Source organism: Daucus carota, chromosome 4, assembly GCF_001625215.2.
Source record: "Daucus carota subsp. sativus chromosome 4, DH1 v3.0, whole genome shotgun sequence".
Taxonomy (NCBI): domain Eukaryota; kingdom Viridiplantae; phylum Streptophyta; class Magnoliopsida; order Apiales; family Apiaceae; genus Daucus; species Daucus carota.
In genome coordinates this window covers 9887605-9906026 of record NC_030384.2, presented here as the reverse complement: position 1 = coordinate 9906026, position 18422 = coordinate 9887605, and the positions used below count along the sequence as shown (strand labels likewise).

The following is an 18422-nucleotide window of genomic DNA, read 5'->3' as shown; positions in this document are numbered from 1 at the left end:
GGTGGGAAGAGGAAGGTATATTCTCATCAGAGAATACCGGACTATACTTATCTGGCATTGCCAGCTTCAACTTGTCCTGTACAGTTGCAAGAATAGCAAACACAAGAGTATGTGGTTTCTTGCTATCCTTTTTAATTAGATCAGTAAATGCACGCTTGGTATTTTTAAAAGGCAACTCATTACCAGACTCAGGAATAGGAATAGCAGGGAAGCAATAAGAGAATATAAGTTGACAGAATCTAGCATAATAAACAACATTCATATTCTCTTCTCTCCTATCACCTATAAATCTCAAGATTGAAGTAGCAATATCAAATTTGAGGTTGTGAATCAGAGAATACCCAATTTGTTGACTGAAGATGGGTATGACATCAAAGTTGCTGCATTTGTTGCCAAATGCTCTGGTGATGCAGTCATAAAAGAAGCTCCACTCCTTGCAGAGGTGTGGACGCTTGAGCTCTCCCATTTTTTCAGGACTTCCGGAGTACCCAAAGAAGATCATCATATCTCCCAGAGTTTGAGTGGGTACAGAGGAATCGAATTTGTTGTGATCAGGAAGATGAAGAGCCTTCCTGACTGTTGCTGGAGACACAAAATATTCTTGACCTTCATACTCACAGGTCAGAGATGGAGAACCATGATCACCCTCATCATCATATCTGGCCGTCCTCCAGAAGGTGAGCACTTGAGAAGGAGAGAAAGACTCAGGCTGGGTCAGAGCATACATAAGCTCACTATGAGCGAGAAAATCTTGAATCAAATGAAACTCTGATGGGGCTTCAGCATTATCAAGAATGGCAGCATAGTTGTTTGTTACGAACTTAGCACCATCGATTTCAAAAGCAGTGGTCGACATTATCGCTGTTTAAGATGAAAAATGAGGAGTAAGCGTAAGGTGTTTGATAAAATACGCAAGAGAGAGTTGTAGATTTTCAGAGAAAGAGAGAGTAAAAGAGGCGTGTGAAATAAGAGGATAAAAAATAATTTACTGAGTATATATATCCATACACACATATCGGGGGGAAAGTAAAGTGGTAGTGGGACACGTGGCAGACTCTGAGCGGTAAAAAAATATAGGTAGTGGAGCAATAATTATGAACAGTGCGTTTGTGTAACTATTTCCAAGAAAAACATAATCATGTATCATGTTTTACTCCACTAAGGAATACAAGCAGTTTTTGTGCCGTTGGTAAATAAATCTGATTACTGAAATAAGAGTTTAAATAAATTTCAAGATTAGTCAGAGATTGACTAAAGTCAGAATTTAAATAATTATCAGATTTTATGACAGACTCAGAATTTACACAAATGATGTATCTAATCGAGAGAAAAAAATCTTATAAAGATTTTTATGTATCCTCAGAGTTTACAAATATTTTGAATTTAACAAGAAATTACTAATATTTGAAAAATTTGTAAGTTACATAAATGGAGTGTAGTGTGTGAATTCATGACTCAAAATTTTCAACACAGATTGACATAATTCTCAAGAATTTAGACTAAATCAGCGTATCAGAAATTAATTTAAACACTTCAATTTGCAACAGAGTCTACTATGGAGTGAATCAGAGTTTAACATATGCTTCTCTTAATATAATTTACAGCCAGACATTCGAATGGAAACTTCTCAGGGTAAGTGAGTTATAACCATTATGGAACGAATTTATGCTAGTATTCTCAGAGTATTTCTCCAGTAGTCAGAGAATATGAAAAGTCACCAAGAAAAATTTTTGCTTTTCTAATGCATTGTGCTTAATACCAGCAGTGCACTTGGATCGTTCCTTTCATAGTATCTAAGATCTCAAAGGAGTGCCTGAGATGATGATATTTTTTTTAATAGAGAAGACATAGTTCCACACTTAAGATTTAATGACTCTGTGCTCATAAAGAGAATAAAGTAAAGTCTACAGCTGACAAATGTACTATAGTCTGAGAAATAAGACAATCCTAGTATCAGATTAAGAGCATGATAGTGCATGTAGAGTTCCACAGATGCAACTAAACAAATATTAGAGTATTGAGTAATTTAAGGTTAAATGCAAGAATTTGCAACAGTTTCTTCACAGGATCAATTCCTAATTAGATCAAAATTCATGTAATCAGAGTCTATCGAGTCAGAGTTTCAGTATCAGAGTTTACCATATCAGAGCATAACGATCAGAGTTTGTATCAGAGAAAGACATGGACAGATTTAAACAATGTTTATGACAAGAAATTGTGCAGATGTTTATGTAAGCAACTAAAGCAGAGTTTAGAAAGGACCAGAGATCATCCCTAGTTCATTTACTAATCTGGTGAATGTTGCTTCAGCCAAAGGTTTGGTGAAGATATCTGCCAACTGCTGATCTGTAGGAACAAAATGTAGTTCCACTGTTCCTTCCATCATATGTTCCCTGATGAAGTGATATCTAATGCTGATGTGCTTGGTCATAGAATGCTGTACTGGATTTCCTGTCATGGCAATAGCACTTTGGTTATCACAGTAAATAGGAATTTGAGTCAGAGTTAACCCATAGTCTAGTAGTTGATTCTTCATCCATAAAATCTGAGCACAGTAGCTTCCTGCAGCAATATACTCTGCTTCTGCAGTGGATGTGGAGATAGATTTTTGTTTCTTACTGAACCAAGAAACTAATCTTCCTCCTAGAAATTGACAACTCCCACTTGTACTTTTCCTGTCTATTTTACATCCTGCAAAATCTGCATCAGAGTAACCAATGAGTGTAAAGTCTGATTCTCTGGGGTACCAGAGTCCCATTTCAACTGTACCCTTAAGATACTTGAAGATCCTTTTGACTGCTACTAAATGTGGTTCTCTGGGATCTTCTTGAAATCTTGCACATAGACAAGTAGCAAACATGATATCAGGTCTACTGGCAGTTAGATATAGAAGTGAGCCTATCATACCTCTGTAGTTAGTAATTTCTACTGGTGCCCTAGTATCTTTATCTAACTTAGTGGCTGTTGCCATTGGAGTGGTAGCAGCTGAGCTATCCTGCATGCCAAATTTCTTTAGCAAGTTTCTAGTATATTTAGACTGATTAATGAAAATACCCTCATCAGTCTGTTTGACTTGAAGTCCCAGAAAATAGCTCAACTCTCCCATCATGCTCATTTGATATCTTGACTGCATAAGCTTTGAGAATCTCTCATAGAGTTTAGGATTAGTAGATCCAAAAATGATATCATCCACATAAACTTGAACTCAAATCATTACCATGGTTGAGATAGAATAAAGTTTTGTCAATTGTACCTCTGTTGAAACCACTGTCCAAAAGAAATTGAGCCAGAGTTTCATACCATGCTCTTGGTGCTTGCTTTAGTCCATAGAGTGCCTTATCCAGTCTGTAGACATGATCTGGAAATTTTGTGTCCACAAAACCTGGAGGTTGTTCAACATACACCTCTTCCTCCAGTTTCCCATTGAGAAAAGCACTCTTTACATCCATCTGAAAGACTTTGAATTTCTTGTGTGCAGCATAGGCCAAAAAGATTCTGATGGCTTCTAATCTGGCAACTGGAGCAAAGGTCTCATCATAGTCAATTCCTTCTTGTTGAGAATATCCCTTAGCTACCAGTCTGGCTTTATTTCTTGTGATTACACCATCACTGTCTGTTTTGTTTCTGAACACCCATTTGGTACCAACTACTGATCTGTTCTTTGGTCTTGGTACTAATGTCCAGACTTTGTTTCTCTCAAATTCATTGAGCTCTTCTTGCATTTCTGTTACCCATTCAGCATCTTTAAGAGCCTCCTCCACTTTCTTGGGTTCTGTCTGAGATAGGAATGAATGAAATAAGCACTCATTTGCAGTTGCAGATCTTGTCTGTACTCCAGCATCTGGATCTCCAATTATTAGATCTGGTGTATGAGACTTTGTCCACTTCCTTTCATGTGGCAGTTGACTCCTGGAATCAGATCCTCCCCCATGATCCATGCTATCTCCAGTGTTATTCTGATTCTCTGATGCTCCCCCTGAAGATGTAGTCTCATGATTTTCTGATGTAGAGTTATCAGAGTTTGTAGAATCAGAATCAGAGTTTACGTTTTCTGCCGTGTTTTCATCATTTTCATCCAGATGTTCATTGTGAAAATGCTCCCCCTCAGCATGTGCTTGAGGTTGTTGATGTGAAGTGATAAACTCTGATATATGTTCAGAATCAGAGTTTATGGAGTCAGAGAATGCATCTTCATCTTCAAATCTCAGTTGCTCATGTTCATCAAAATCTTCCAGCCCAGTTATCTTTTTGTCATCAAACGAGACATGAATTGATTCCATGACTACTCTTGTTCTCAGATTGTAAACTCTGAAAGCTTTGGTTGACAGAGGATACCCAACAAAGATTCCTTCATCAGCCTTTAATTCAAATTTGGTCAACTGTTCAGGATGACTTTTGAGAACAAAGCATTTGCACCCAAATATGTGGAAGTATTTTAGATTTGGTTTTCTGCCTTGAACCATCTCAAATGGTGTTTTCCCATGCTTATTTATCAGTGTAGCATTTTGTGTGAAGCAAGCAGTTTGCACAGCCTCAGCCCAGAAGTAAGTTGGCAACTTTGCTTCTTCCAGCATGGTTCTAGCAGCTTCTATCAGAGTTCTGTTCTTTCTTTCCACAACACCATTTTGCTGTGGTGTTCCAGGTGTTGAGAATTCTTGCTTGATGCCATTTGCTTTGCAGAACTCTTCCATCTTAGAATTCTTGAACTCAGTGCCATTATCACTCCTGATGATCTTTACTGCATCTTTAGAAATTTTGTCCAATTGCTTGACATGTTCAATCAGAAGAGAAGATGTCTCATCTTTACTGTGAAGAAAATATACCCAGGTAAATCTGGTACATTCATCAACAATGACCAGAGTATATTTTTTCTTTGCAATGGACATGATATTTACTGGACCAAAAAGATCAACATGTAGCAGATGATAAGGCTCAAGAATAGAGAACTCAGTTTTACTCTTGAATGATGATTTCCTTTGTTTTGCTTTCTGGCATGAATCACAAAGACCATCTGGTGTAAATACTGATTTGGGCAGTCCTCTTACAAGATCTTTCTTTACTAACTCATTGATATTACTGAAGTTCAGGTGAGAAAGTTTCTTGTGCCAATTCCAGCTATCTTCAACACTGGATTTGCTTAGTAGACAGATTGCAGAGTTTAAAGTAAGCTTGGCTTCATAGATGTTACCATGTCTATATCCTTTCAGAACAGTCTTTCCAGTGCTTTTGCTAACTACTTCACAATGTTCCTCAAGGAAATTGACATGATATCCTCTGTCACAGATCTGACTTATGCTGAAAAGATTATGCTTAAGTCCTGAGACCAGAGCTACTGTTTGTATGATGACATTTCCAAGATTGATGTTGCCATATCCCAAAGTTTTTCCCATGTTGCCATCTCCATAAGAAACATTTGGGCCAGCCTTCTCCACAAAATCTGATAGCAGGGCTTTATTTCCTGTCATATGTCCTGAGCATCCACTGTCCAGAACTAGGACATTTTTCCTGTTGCCCTGCAATCACAGAACCAGTAATGGTTAGTTTTAAGGACCCAGACTTGCTTGGATCCTTTGTTCTTGTTAAGTTTGTTAACACTGACAGCGGAAGATTTATCAGAGTTTAAATCATAGTTTATGCTAACAGACTTTTTATCAGAGTTTAAAACAGGAGAATCAATCTTTTTCTTCAAAGAGGGCTTCAATTCATAATAATCATAATATAAACTGTGGTATTCTTACATGTATAGATAGAATGCCACATACTGCCATAATGAAAACAAGGATTATCAGGTCTATATCTAACATTCTTATTTCTAACTTCTGATTTAGCAGACAAGTTGTTTATATCCTTATTCTTCCTGCAAAAAGAAACAAGATGGTTAGAATTTCCACAGTTATGGCAAGTTTTCCTAGGAGCATTAGGAATAGACATGTAGTTATTGCTTTTATACCACTTGTTAGGCCGAATTTATTCACTATATTAATGAATATAGTGGTCACAATCAATAATAAAACACTAGTATAAGAGAACAATTCAACTAATCTCTTATTCACAAATCACAGTAGCTTACAAATAATCTCTTAGTGATTTATATTTTATCACTAAGAGCTGCTAGGTTACACGAATAATATTCAATGCTTTTGTTTATTCCTACCTTCCCATTTCTGTTCTTCCTAGGTTCCTTAATCCTGTATTCTTGTTTTACCTCTTTGACCTTATGTTTAAGCTGTTTCTGAGTCATTAAGCCTATATTAACCTGTTTAGGCTTATCAGTTTTGGATTTGTCATGAGTCTTTGATTCAGCAACAAATCTGACTGATGCAACCTTAGGTGTTTCAGATTTAATAGATCCTTGCTTAACAGACTCAGCTTCATTTTTATCAGTGTATCCTAGACCCTTCTTCCAGTTTCCACTTTCTAAGATATTCTGAGTGATTTTTCCTGAGTTAGTCCATGTTTTGATTATCTCTCTTTCCTTAGCAAGTTCTGATTCAAGAGAAGCATTTCTCTTTAATAACTCATCTTTAATGAAGATAGAATCAGCTCTTTCTTTCTGAACTTCCAACATCTGAACTAGTTCTTTCTCAAGATAATCATTCATTTTCTTAACATCTAGGACCTCAGATTTTAATGTGTCATTTTCTAAAGTCTGATCTCTATAACTAACATGCAAAGTTTTAAGGAACAGTCTTAACTCAGTCATATCTTCAGTATCAAAGGCAAGAGTGGAATGAGGTACCTTAGTTTCAACAGCTCCAGAGCTGTTATCAGTGTTTGCCATCAATGCATAGTTGACTTCTTCCTCTGATTCTGATGAGTCTGCCCAGCTTTCTTTCTTGGTGATGAAGGCTTGTTCTTTTTCTTTCTTGGCCTTCTTGCACTCAGTTGCAAAATGACCCTTTTCACCACAGTTAAAGCAGGTATATTTGGACTTATCAGCTTTTCCAGATTTTTCTTCTTTGCCATCATTCTTCCTGTAGTTTGTCTTATCAGAGTTTCTGTCTTTTCTTGGGAAATTCCTTCCTTTGTTAAACTTCTTGTAAGCTATCTTTTTGAAACTCTTAACCATCAATGCTGCTAGCTGCATCATCTCACCATCACTATCCTCAGTATCTGAGGAAATATCAGAGTTTGAGTCATTATCAGAGTTTGATGACTCGGTATCAGACTTTGTGACATGTGCTTTTCCTTTGTTCTTAGCAGCTTCCTCTTGAACTTTTAGAGCAACTGGCTTTGATTTGCCTCCATGTCGTTTGCTTTTTTGTTCCATCTCAAGTTCATAGGTTTTCAGTCTTCCAAAGATATCATCAAGAGTCATATCCTCAAGATTATGATTATCTCTTATGGTGGTCACCTTCAAATCCCACTTTTCAGGAAGAGCTAGTAGGAATTTGAGATTTGAATCCTCTAAGTCATATTATTTGTCCACCAGAGATAAATCATTCAGAAGTTTCACAAATCTGTCATATATATCTGTCAATGATTCACCAGCCTTAGAATCAAAGTGTTCATACTCTTGAGTAAGTATGGTTCTTTTGTTCTTTTTGATGGCTTTAGTTCCTTGACATCTGATTTCCAAGGCATCCCATATCTCCTTTGCAGTTTTGCATCCAATTACCCTGTTGGACATGGCATTGTCCAGAGCACTATGCAACAAGTGCTTCACCTTTGCATCCTTACTGATTTATGAGATGTCCTCTGGAGTATAGTCCTTCTTTTCCTTGGGGATCATCTTCTGGGGTTCATCTCCCACTACAACAGAAAGCTTTGTTGGCATGTGTGGACCATCATAAATCCTATCCAGATATTCTGGATCAGTAGATTCCAGAAACATGATCATTCTAGCTCTCCAGACAGAGTATTCAGATGCCCTGAGGATCGGAACCCTAAGAGACTCATATCTACTGGTTTGTGATTTCTCAGACATGATTGTGTGTTTAAGATCTTACTGTAAGTATATCAACAGCCTGGCTCTGATACCACTTGTTAGGCCGAATTTATTCACTATATTAATGAATATAGTGGTCACAATCAATAATAAAACACTAGTATAAGAGAACAATTCAACTAATCTCTTATTCACAAATCACAGTAGCTTACAAATAATCTCTTAGTGATTTATATTTTATCACTAAGAGCTGCTAGGTTACACGAATAATATTCAATGCTTAACTCATCTAGAGTAAACCCTAGGCTGTGTTTATATACACAGTTTCACGATATCTACTGATTGATTTACAATTATCTGCTTCCTAAAATAATCTAATCAGTAGCTATCCTTTTACTGTTCTGATTTGCATAATCTCCATGATATTCTCCTTCCTTGTTTATCCAGATCTTTTCCTAGAAATCAGTCGCCTGCAAACTCTGATCTTCATTAAACTCTGATCCAGTTGGCAGTCGTCAAACTCTGATTTCCAGATAAACTCTGATATTCGATTCTGCACACTAAACAAGTTAGATACCTGTGACATCATCAAATATGTAACAAGGTGCGTGTATATATATCCTCGCGTGTATGTGTATATACATTGTTTTTTTTGGGATTCTATGTATGTATTGCGTGTATATATTGGATTTGTTAGGTCCTGAAACGATTGTAGAAGGGGGGGTTGAATACAATCGTCACAAAATAATCACGGCGGAATAATCTGATTTGAATTAAACTTGTTAATCAGATTTTAATTAATTAATATAACAATGTTTTAAGTCGTTATATAATTAATATGGTTCGTTTTAATGTCCACTAAAGTTCGTAGAATAAATTCGACAGGATGTATTCTAGTTTAGTGATTAAAACAACCGAGTGATCAAAGCACAGAAAACTGTGGATATAACGAATAGCAAGTTACTAACAACTTGAAAGTTTACAAAGCTTTGAACAAGAACAAATGAAGAGGTTGAAGCCATATTTATAGGCAACACCTTGAACTTGTATGACAAACATGGTATGACCATGCTACAAAGATCAGTATGACAATATAAGCTAATGTCATGCTACAATTGAAATCAGTATGACAATAGGAGCTAATGTCATGCTACAATTGAAATCAGTATGACAATAGGAGCTAATGTCATGCTACAATTGAATCAGTATGACAAACTGAAGCATTGTCATACTATACAATTTTCGGTATGACAATTGAATATGACATAAGACTTGGTGGTTAAGTGTTGAGTCGGTATGACAATCTCTAGTAATGTCATACCACTTGAACTCGGTATGACAATTAAGGAGATTGTCATGCCTTGTTCAATTCGGTATGACAAACTGAGTAATGTCATGCCAACTGGAACGGTATGACAAACTGAAACATTGTCATGCCACTAATGAATGGAACCTTCCAGGTGCGGTATGACAATCTATGTGATTGTCATACCGTGCCCAAAATCAATATAAATTGATTTTTCTTTAATATAATTAATTCAATAATTATTCACTTAATTATATTAATCATATAAATTCATAAATTAAATTAATTCAAGTGTGAATCAATTTAATAAATAAATTACATAACTTATATAATTATTTTGAGATGTGAATAAATTAAAAGAATAATTATACAGAGCACAGTCTTCAGCAGTAGGTCTTCTGACATCCTTTAAAAGATCTGATTCTTTGTCTTGATTGAACGACCACCTATTGTTGATGCAGAATATTTAATTGGAGTAGCTGACACACAAATGTACTGTCTGGTTCATCTGTATCTAGCTGAGTCAAATATTCTTTATCAAATAAACATTTGAGAAGTGGCTTGTTCATCGAGTCTTTGTCTTCGTAGTTCATCTTCATAAGTAGAAATAGTTTGGAATCTTCTGAATAAATAAAGTATTAAAACTTTATACCTTCTGGACTTCTGGACGTGCTACAAAATATTATTTGTACACTGAGGCTTGAACATATTAATGAACTTCTTTCAGTGGTGTGCAGCAGCATCCTGAAATTCTTCAGACATATGATTTTAATAAATCACTTGACGTTCTTCGTACGGATTCCTTCAATAGTGCTTGCTAATTTACTTTCTTTCTTATCAGAGTTGAGTTAAAACTCTTAAATACAAATAGGCTAAACATATGCCTTTCAATCTCCCCCTATTTGTTTGTTAACATAACATGCAAATTATCGAGAGGATAACTCAACTAACTGATAAGACAAAGGATTAAACATGAATTGTAAATAGCAAAAGGTTTCTGGTATTTCATTAAACATTCACCAGAATTCAAACAAGTACATTAGATTACATAAGGATGTTCTTACTGAACATATATTACAAATTCCTTATTAAATCTAAAGATCAACTTCTCCTTCTTCGATATCTGAACTGTGAAGGACATGAGTTGATGGTTCTTCTCTGGATGGCACTTCTGATGTAGTGGACTCACCACGCTTCTTACGTTCTCGTGCCAGAGCCAGTTGATGTAGCACTTCCAAATCCACAGGGTCTTCGCGAAAGTCTGATGGCTGAGATTTTGTAACATTTTTCATCCTTCGAAAGTACTGAGCAACATTCTTTCGAGTGCAGTGAGCAAGAATCACATCATCAGCATCAGACTTAGCTTTAGAAGCAAAGCCCTTGGTTCTTAAAAGAGTGGAGGCAAGAGCAAGTTGTTTAGCTGGATACTTTGGCAAGGCTTCTTCGTTGAGATAGACAGTGCTGAAGATCTCCTTGTGAACGAACTTAACACAGTAAGGATTCCTGACAACCTGAGGACTGTTGAATACAGCTTGTTCCAGCAGTTTGTCACGAAGGAGTTCATTCAAGTTGGAGCTTCGCCTAACCTTGTTTCGAAGCACCCAGAGCTCAGATACAGAGAATGATTTCAGAGATTCGACAGATAGTCTGAAAGAACCATTCCTCTGTGTATAGACAATTAGCTCCCATTCTTCTAACAGATTGTTGACTCCCACAGTCAAATAATTTAATTCCAAAGCAAAGGCATGCATAAAGACATCCTCGTCAGGGTTTACCTCTCGAAGATCATAGATCAGAGATAAGAATTTCTTGTCGTTGAAAGGTTCCCTTTGAGGTCCATTAAAGATTCTTTTTTCAATGTCCCAGCTTTTTCCAACTTTCCTTTTGACATCAAGATTCTTCTGCTTGCACGCAGCATCATAGATTTTCTACTTTTAAATCTTGATTTGATCCTCAGTGATCAGCTTGTCCTCTAGAAGCTTTTGGTAATCACGAAGCTTACGCTTTCTAGCTTCATTCTCAGCTTTAAACTTTCGGACATTTTCTTCATGTTCAGCATCAACAGGTTCTTCATCCTGGAATAAATAGATCTCCTCAAATTTGCCTTATTCCTCTGCTTGACGGTAAGTAGCATCGAAGACGTCATCATCATCCATGTCTTGTGGAAAATCATCATAGTTATCAGAATTGAAGACATCCTCAGATTGATGTAACGGTTCCCTGCCTTTTGACTTTACAGAATTGTCAGGGGCAGATTCAGAAGTATTTCCTTTATTGCTTTGATTTGAACTATTTCCCTTGTCATCCCTGTCACCTTTGTCTCCATCTCCTCTATCTCTTCTATTCTCCCCCTTAGTTGAGGGATCCTCTCTGGAGGTATCAGCATCAGAATTTGAGTTCCTGAGGAGTTGATCCAGTTTACTGTCGATATCATCAAATTTGACCATATATAGAGCATGATTAGATCTCATTTCGACAGTCAACTCATGAATTTCATCTTTAAGCTCATCCCTGGAAGAACTGGATGGCCTTTCATCAGCTTTCTTCTCTAGGGTCACCAGTTGTGCACCCTTTAGCCTCTCATTTTCAGCTATCATCCGGGCTAATTCAGCTCTAAGCTTAGACATTTGTTCCTCAAACAGAGCTGGGTCAGTGTGTGCACTCACCTCACGTACACTCATAGCTGTTTCACTAGCCTCATGTGCATGTGTATCGCTCGGTGTTTGCCTTTCTTCACTCATTGATTGCACTCTTCCAGCTGAACCTGTATAAACTACCAATGTCCCCTGAGATGGGTTCAAAGGTAGTGGAGGAACAAAATGTCCTCCGGATGCCTGTGAGGGCAGATCTACTTGCACGCTGCCAAGTACCTCCTGATCATAAAAGAAAGTGCGATCAGCATAGTTTTCATACATATTATCTTGATTTTGAAAAACTGTGCAATCAGTAAACATAGTAACCTGTGTATCTGTTTGGTCTTGCACTAGCATGAGTGCTAGCGCAGTTCTTGACTCTGTACAGGGTACCGTGGCAGGACGGTCAATTTCAATGGCTTCATTCTGTGAAGAGAATGAATCCAAAGACTGTTTTAGTGCCTGTTCCATGTCCAAGCCTTGTTGGGAAGGCAAGGATGAGGCTGCAGATGTCTCAAGGGCTTCCAACCTGGGCTTCTTTATGGAAGACAGAGCTGCGGGTTGACTCGACAAACTGCTTGTACTCCTCTTCCTGGCAATCTTACGAATAGGTTGAGTAGTAGTGATGATTGTTGTGTTTGCAGAAGAAGGAGTAGTTTGAACAAGGTCATCAGCGGGGATATGAACCTGTGTGTTGTCAGGTTCATTGCTGGTAGTCTGGAAAACAAAATCAAGGTCACAAACATAATCTGACATATCAATATTAAAGTTAGAAGAGAAGTCAGAAAGTACCTGAGCTACCTGTAGGTCCTGTCTAAAGGACTGCAACTCTGGATTTGAAGTGGAGTCTGCAGGTAGTGGTTGAGAGGTTGATTGTGTTTGAGGGAAAAAGTGGGTGTGTTGTTGTTGTGGTAGTGGTTCAGATGAAGATGGTTGAGTTTCGAAGAAGTTGTATTCCTGACGTTCGTCTTCAACTGAGAGAGAATGATGTAGAGGTGAATGATGTGGTGATTGGTATGGTGATTGATGTGGAGATTGATGTGGAGATTGTTGAGGTTGTTGGTGTTCTGGTTGTGGTTGAGGTTGTTGCTGTTGCTGTTCTTGTTCTTGAGCCACTTGAAACTGATGCAGTTGATGTTGAGCATTGAATTGTTCCAACAAGTATGGAGTTACGACAAGGGGAACATATTCATGTTTTCTCTTGTTGGTCAGAGATTTCATCAGTTTTGTACAGACACGCGGAGTTGGTGCAATTGGAGAATTGAAATATGAGTTCTTCTCCGCGTCTGTCATCTTATCATTCAGAAAGAGCATTAAGAACCGAGGGAAAAAGCATACCACTTTGGCATTCTGTGCAACTGATCGGCTGCTGAGTGGTCCCAACTTCTTTAGAATCGACTGAAGAAGCAACTTACCAAAGTTGATTGGTCGATTGTAAACGATACAGAATCCAATGATCTGAAGAAGGGAAGATATGATGTTGTAGTTACTTCGAGTGGTAGGTGAAAAGACTTTCGCCAGCGTATCGAAGAACAAGTCCCACTCAGGTTTAAGATTCCCTTTCAGCATCCTCGGTAAATGAATCTCTCCTTGATAATGAATGGTCTGAAAGAATTGGACAATCTCAGCATCTGTAGGAATCTCAGCAAAGTTGTTGCGTGGAAATCCAAGAATCCTATTTACATCATCCACAGATATAGTGATACTTCGTCCACCAGCAATATTTCCCGAGACCCTGAAGCTTTCTAGCAGTGTAGTGTTGATGGCAGAGGAGTAAAAATCCTGGAGTGGTCTAATCTGCAAATCAGCAGCTGCAGTGATCGCCGTGCTGACTAAGCTTTGACTGTTGAGGAGTCTTACCCAGGGTCTGAATCTCACTAAGCTAATATCAGGGTCCAAGTACCCATTGTAGTTCGTCTCCCCGATCACAAATTGGCCAGCCATTTTTATAATTAAGAATTGAATTAAGCGAGAATTTTTCAAATAAAAAGTTAATCCTCAAATATCTCGCAAATTTCAATTAATAATTAATTAATCAATTAAACAATTAATTAATAATTCGAATTAAAAGATTAAACTCGAATTAAAAATTAATTAAATTGAAAATGACCAAGTATACTTCCAAAAATCTCCCACTATATTCCAAATAACCCAAAGAGCCAAACGGGTCCTTAAATTCAGCAGAAACCCTTATAAATTCGAAACCCCAAATCAAGAACAGAGGTTTGAAATCCAAGCAAATGCACCACGAATCAGTCCAGAAAGGTTATCCACAGCAAGTGTAGTCACAAATAGTCACAATTCAACTCCGAAATCGTGAAGAACAGTCCTCAAAATCGAGTTATAGGTTCGATTTTTCGATAAAAATTCGGCAGAATAACGGCTAAAAAACGTGACATTATGCGTAACCAGCAAGCGATTAAAGCTTGTAGAGAGTAACCAGCAAGTTTTTGAAGAGAAAACTTGAAAAACCGAATGGAGTTCGAGTGTGTGTATGCAACAGTGTGTGTATACGATGAAGATGAAGTGATGAAGTGGGTATGACAATGTAAGTTTATGTCATACGGGATTTAAAAGTCGGTATGACAATTGCTTCGATTGTCATACCGAGTTTTAAAACAGCTGTGGTTGTTGAGTATAAAATTCGGTATGACAATTGTTACAATTGTCATGCCGAGTTTATTCAACGCTTGTATGACAAGCTAAACAATGTCATACTGAAATAAACTAAGTACAACTCAGACTCGGTATGACAAACCTAAGGTTTGTCATGCCGAGTTAAAACAGATATTGATGTGCTAAAAATATGATTTTAATCGCAAGTGCACGATCCCGTTTTAATAATATAAGATTCGATCCACAAGAACTAAAATTATTTTCGCGAAAACCTTAGTTTCTAATTTAGGCGAATTAGACCATTTAATTTTGAGATGTTTTTTTTTTATAAATCTAACTTAAGAATTAATATTTAATAATCCTAAATCTAAATTAACAATTACACTAATCAAACTATCGAAATTATGTTACACGACGCATTTAACAAGGAAAGTAAAAATGAAAATGAAAATAAAGTGGCAGATATTAAAAAAACAATAAACATATAAACATGTTAACTTAATAGAAACCACGTGAATTGGAATGGTCGAGCAGGTGAAATAATATAAAAGTCATGTGATCAGGTGGTGTACACACACGCATAATAACTAGAACGAAAACAGGACAGTCGAATAAATAACCAGGCAGGCAGGCAATAGCAAATCAACAAACAGAGCAGCTACAGTATACTATTTACCGGTAATAAACTAAAGTAAATCGAGAAACTAACAGGAAAGGTGCGTGTGTATTAAACAGAGAATATAAAAACTAGTTTCAAACAAAAACAAATTCGACGCCCAAATTTCACCGGAGTTCACAGAGTGGCCCGGAAAAGCTTAGATCTCGCCGGAAAATTAATTTCACCGGAAAATCTAGCCATTTCAAATATAACAAATCAAACCCCACTAACCTCTAAACTAAATTCAACACCAAATTTTACACTAAATAGCCCATAAACTACCCATTTTTGACTCAAACAAGACTCAAATTAAACCATATCAACTCCAAACTAAACCAAATTTCAAATCTAGCCTAAACATAATATTTCTAACATAAACCCACTAACCTCATTTCGAAATCACAAACTAAAACTTACACCAAAAAGCCCCTAAAAATACCAAAACCAAGAACAAGAACAATACCAAATCCTACCAAACTAACTCCAAATCAAATAAAACTTCAAAACTAGCCTATCTACCATGTATCTAACAAAACCCCATCAAACTACAAGCTAAAATCAAAATCTAGAATACTAAACCATTGAACCCACTAATAATATTGAGAATTAAAAGGGGTTCAATCTAAATACTAAAAAATGCAAGCTTAAAACATATACTTAGGCTCCTTTCAATCCACAAGTAATTTTGAGTCTCATGTGGTTAGAGAAAGATTTCATAGCCTAGAAGTAAAAGTAAAGAGCAAGATTTAAGAACAAAAATGAATACTTGTATTGATATAATAAAAGTGTTTACAAATTTAGAGTGCTACTACTAGATCAACTACATAAAAGAGAGGCTACTAAAAAGAGAAAATCCTAGGTTGGTTGAAACATGATGGGGAGGTGTGTATTTATAGGGGAAAATTAGGGTAGAGGGGGGTGTAGGTGTCCCATCTAGATGCTTCCTTGAGAATATTCCCCTATGATCCCTTTCCTTCCCATCTTTTCCTCCTTTTTGCTTTATTCTTTTATTTCTTCAATCTTTTGCAATTTTCCTAAAAAAGACAAATAAACAAATAAATAAGTGAGAACAGGCAATAATTAGGCATTTAAAATATACAAAAATATGCACTTATCAAACTTCCCCATACCTATATTTTGCTCGTCCTCGAGTAAAATCAAAAGAAAATAAAATAAACTAAGAAAACTAGATGCGATTCCTAGGCTCCTTTTCGTAGGCGTGACGGGTGATTTTAGGTTCACCAACCCATTAAACTCGTAGACGATCTCTACAAGAGGAGTTTTGTCTCCTAAGGGTTTACAGAAGATATACTCATAAAATCTGTGAGACATTCTAGCAAGTGTCTACTCGACTCTACTCTAATTTCGCCGGTGTTAACAAAAAGCGTTTTTTAGGAAAATACGACTCAAAGACTCTTTTACTAATAATCAAGATCCAGTTGCCTCTAATCTACTTGAATCGACACAAAAATTTACTAGAAATCCAAGGAGTGTAAGTAATTTAAGGCCTTTGATGGATCCCAATTGTCTAAGAACATTTTCTCTTTTTCAACCAATTTTGAACTGACCCAATCTCTATCGAAACAAATATCTAGCCAAACTTCACAAACTCTTATTCTTTTTTTCTTTTTTCTTTTATTTTTCTCTTTTTTTTGCATTGACTTTATTTTGTCCGTTTTCTTAAGCAAACAATGTTACCCATGTAGCGAGCTTTAGGTCAGTGACTCCCAAACCAAACGGTCTTAGGGCACTAGGTTTTGAAATCCCCCTACGGACTTAATTGCTCGAGTAACAAAGACCGCAAAACGAGACTAGCCAATCTACTTTTGCCCATTTATCTAAAGATTTTATCTATAAAGAACAATGGGTATTGAAGTAGTTATTCCTTTTCTTTTTCTATCTCTCTTTTTTTTCTATTTTTTTTTTCTCTTTTTTTTTTATTCGCAAAGGTTCGATTCGACATTGTTTCAACATGTGGGTTCTCTCTCAGGTATCGAATAATATCACTAGACAATCTCTCCATCAAAGGTCTCGTGCGAAAGTGTGTGCCATCCTGGAATTTAAAGTACAAATCAGTCGATACAAGCTTCAAAAGACAACCTTACTGAACTATGTTCATATTATCTAAAAGACACTACATATATATACTTTTCGAAAACATGCTAAACACCAACTACTCCTAAAGTTCGAGTGAGGGAAAGACAACTTAGCTATAACATCTCTATTTTTGGATTTTTCTAATTTTTCATTTTTTTTGGATTTTCATTTTTTAAGAATTACACTAAAGCCCTCCCCATACCTAAATCATGCATTGTCCTCAATGTATGCAAAAGAGAGAATTAAAATGAGAGAGTAAAGAGAAAAATACCTGAAATGGATATGAAGGGGATTTTTATTTACGAATGAACACTTACACTACTCACACATTTCCTTCCCCATACTTGAATTTTACGGGGGAAGGTTCTGAGACGGAAGCGAATCAGCCAATTCCGGAAGGAAAGATGGGAGGAAGCTTCGAGAAGGAGTCAAAATGTGTGCGAAAATTTTTAGGCACAAAGACTTTCTCTAGCATGTGACAATCGTTCATCCCTATAGGACAAATGTCACTAATGTTCTTCCTAAACCAACTTAATGCTTCTTTGTTATCAAGCAAATTAGAGATTATGCGATTTTGGTCATAGGATAAATCACTAGGAACGATGTAAGAAACGACGTCATCCTTCCCTAAGGAGCTATGCGAATGATGGAACAACGAGTCAAATGTCGGTGATTCACCTACATGACTCTCTAAATCGGGCCTAGGGTCAACACGCACAATCTCGGGCGGAGTTTCCCATTTCGAACAAATGTCGTTCAATTCTCCTAACAACTCCTCCGAGGTCAAATCTTTCAACGACTCATGATATTCCCTATTGTTCTCGTTGTTGACTTTGAAATCCTCGTTGAGAAGAGACTCAATCTCACTATCCTCAAAACTAGACCATGTGACAAACTTGTTGACCACATTAACCCCTATAGGTTGCTCATAAAGCTCATTGGGTTCTTTTCCTACATTGAAAATGTTTAAGTCTATGGTCATGCTTCCAAAAGTGAGCTTCATTGAACCATTCCTACAATTAATTAAGGCATTGGATGTAGCAAGAAAAGGCCGTCCTAAAATGATAGGAATTTGGTTCTTAGGATTCGTGACGGGTTGAGTCTCAAGAACAACAAAGTCAACGGGAAAGATAAAGTCACCGATTTTGATCAAAACATCCTCAATAATCCCCTTTGGCATTTTAATAGAACGATCAACAAGTTGAAGGGTCATATTGGTGGTCT

General features: G+C 36.8%; 1 protein-coding gene across 1 annotated transcript; it reads right to left on the bottom strand.

Moving 5' to 3' along the window:
- Positions 1-2251: 2251 nt before the first annotated feature.
- LOC135152165 (uncharacterized) lies at positions 2252-7630 on the bottom strand. Its single transcript, XM_064091997.1, has 8 exons — positions 7489-7630; positions 7243-7407; positions 6155-7113; positions 5739-5761; positions 4461-5295; positions 3687-4358; positions 3383-3449; positions 2252-2451 (listed from the first exon to the last, which is right to left on the bottom strand). Exons 1-8 carry the CDS (start codon positions 7628-7630, stop codon positions 2252-2254), a joined length of 3063 nt encoding a protein of 1020 aa, XP_063948067.1.
- Positions 7631-18422: the final 10792 nt, after the last annotated feature.

What these genes read in the sequence shown, in the direction of transcription:
- LOC135152165 (XM_064091997.1), bottom strand. Translation starts at nt 7,630, where the DNA reads ATGTCCAACAGGGTAATTGGATGCAAAACTGCAAAGGAGATATGGGAT. An exon ending in GGAAAACACCATTTGAGATG is followed by an intron (nt 4,359 to 4,460) that starts GTTCAAGGCAGA and finishes TTTGAATTAAAG; the next exon opens with GCTGATGAAGGAATCTTTGT. An exon ending in ATGAATTTGAGAGAAACAAA is followed by an intron (nt 3,450 to 3,686) that starts GTCTGGACATTA and finishes AAAGTCTTTCAG; the next exon opens with ATGGATGTAAAGAGTGCTTT.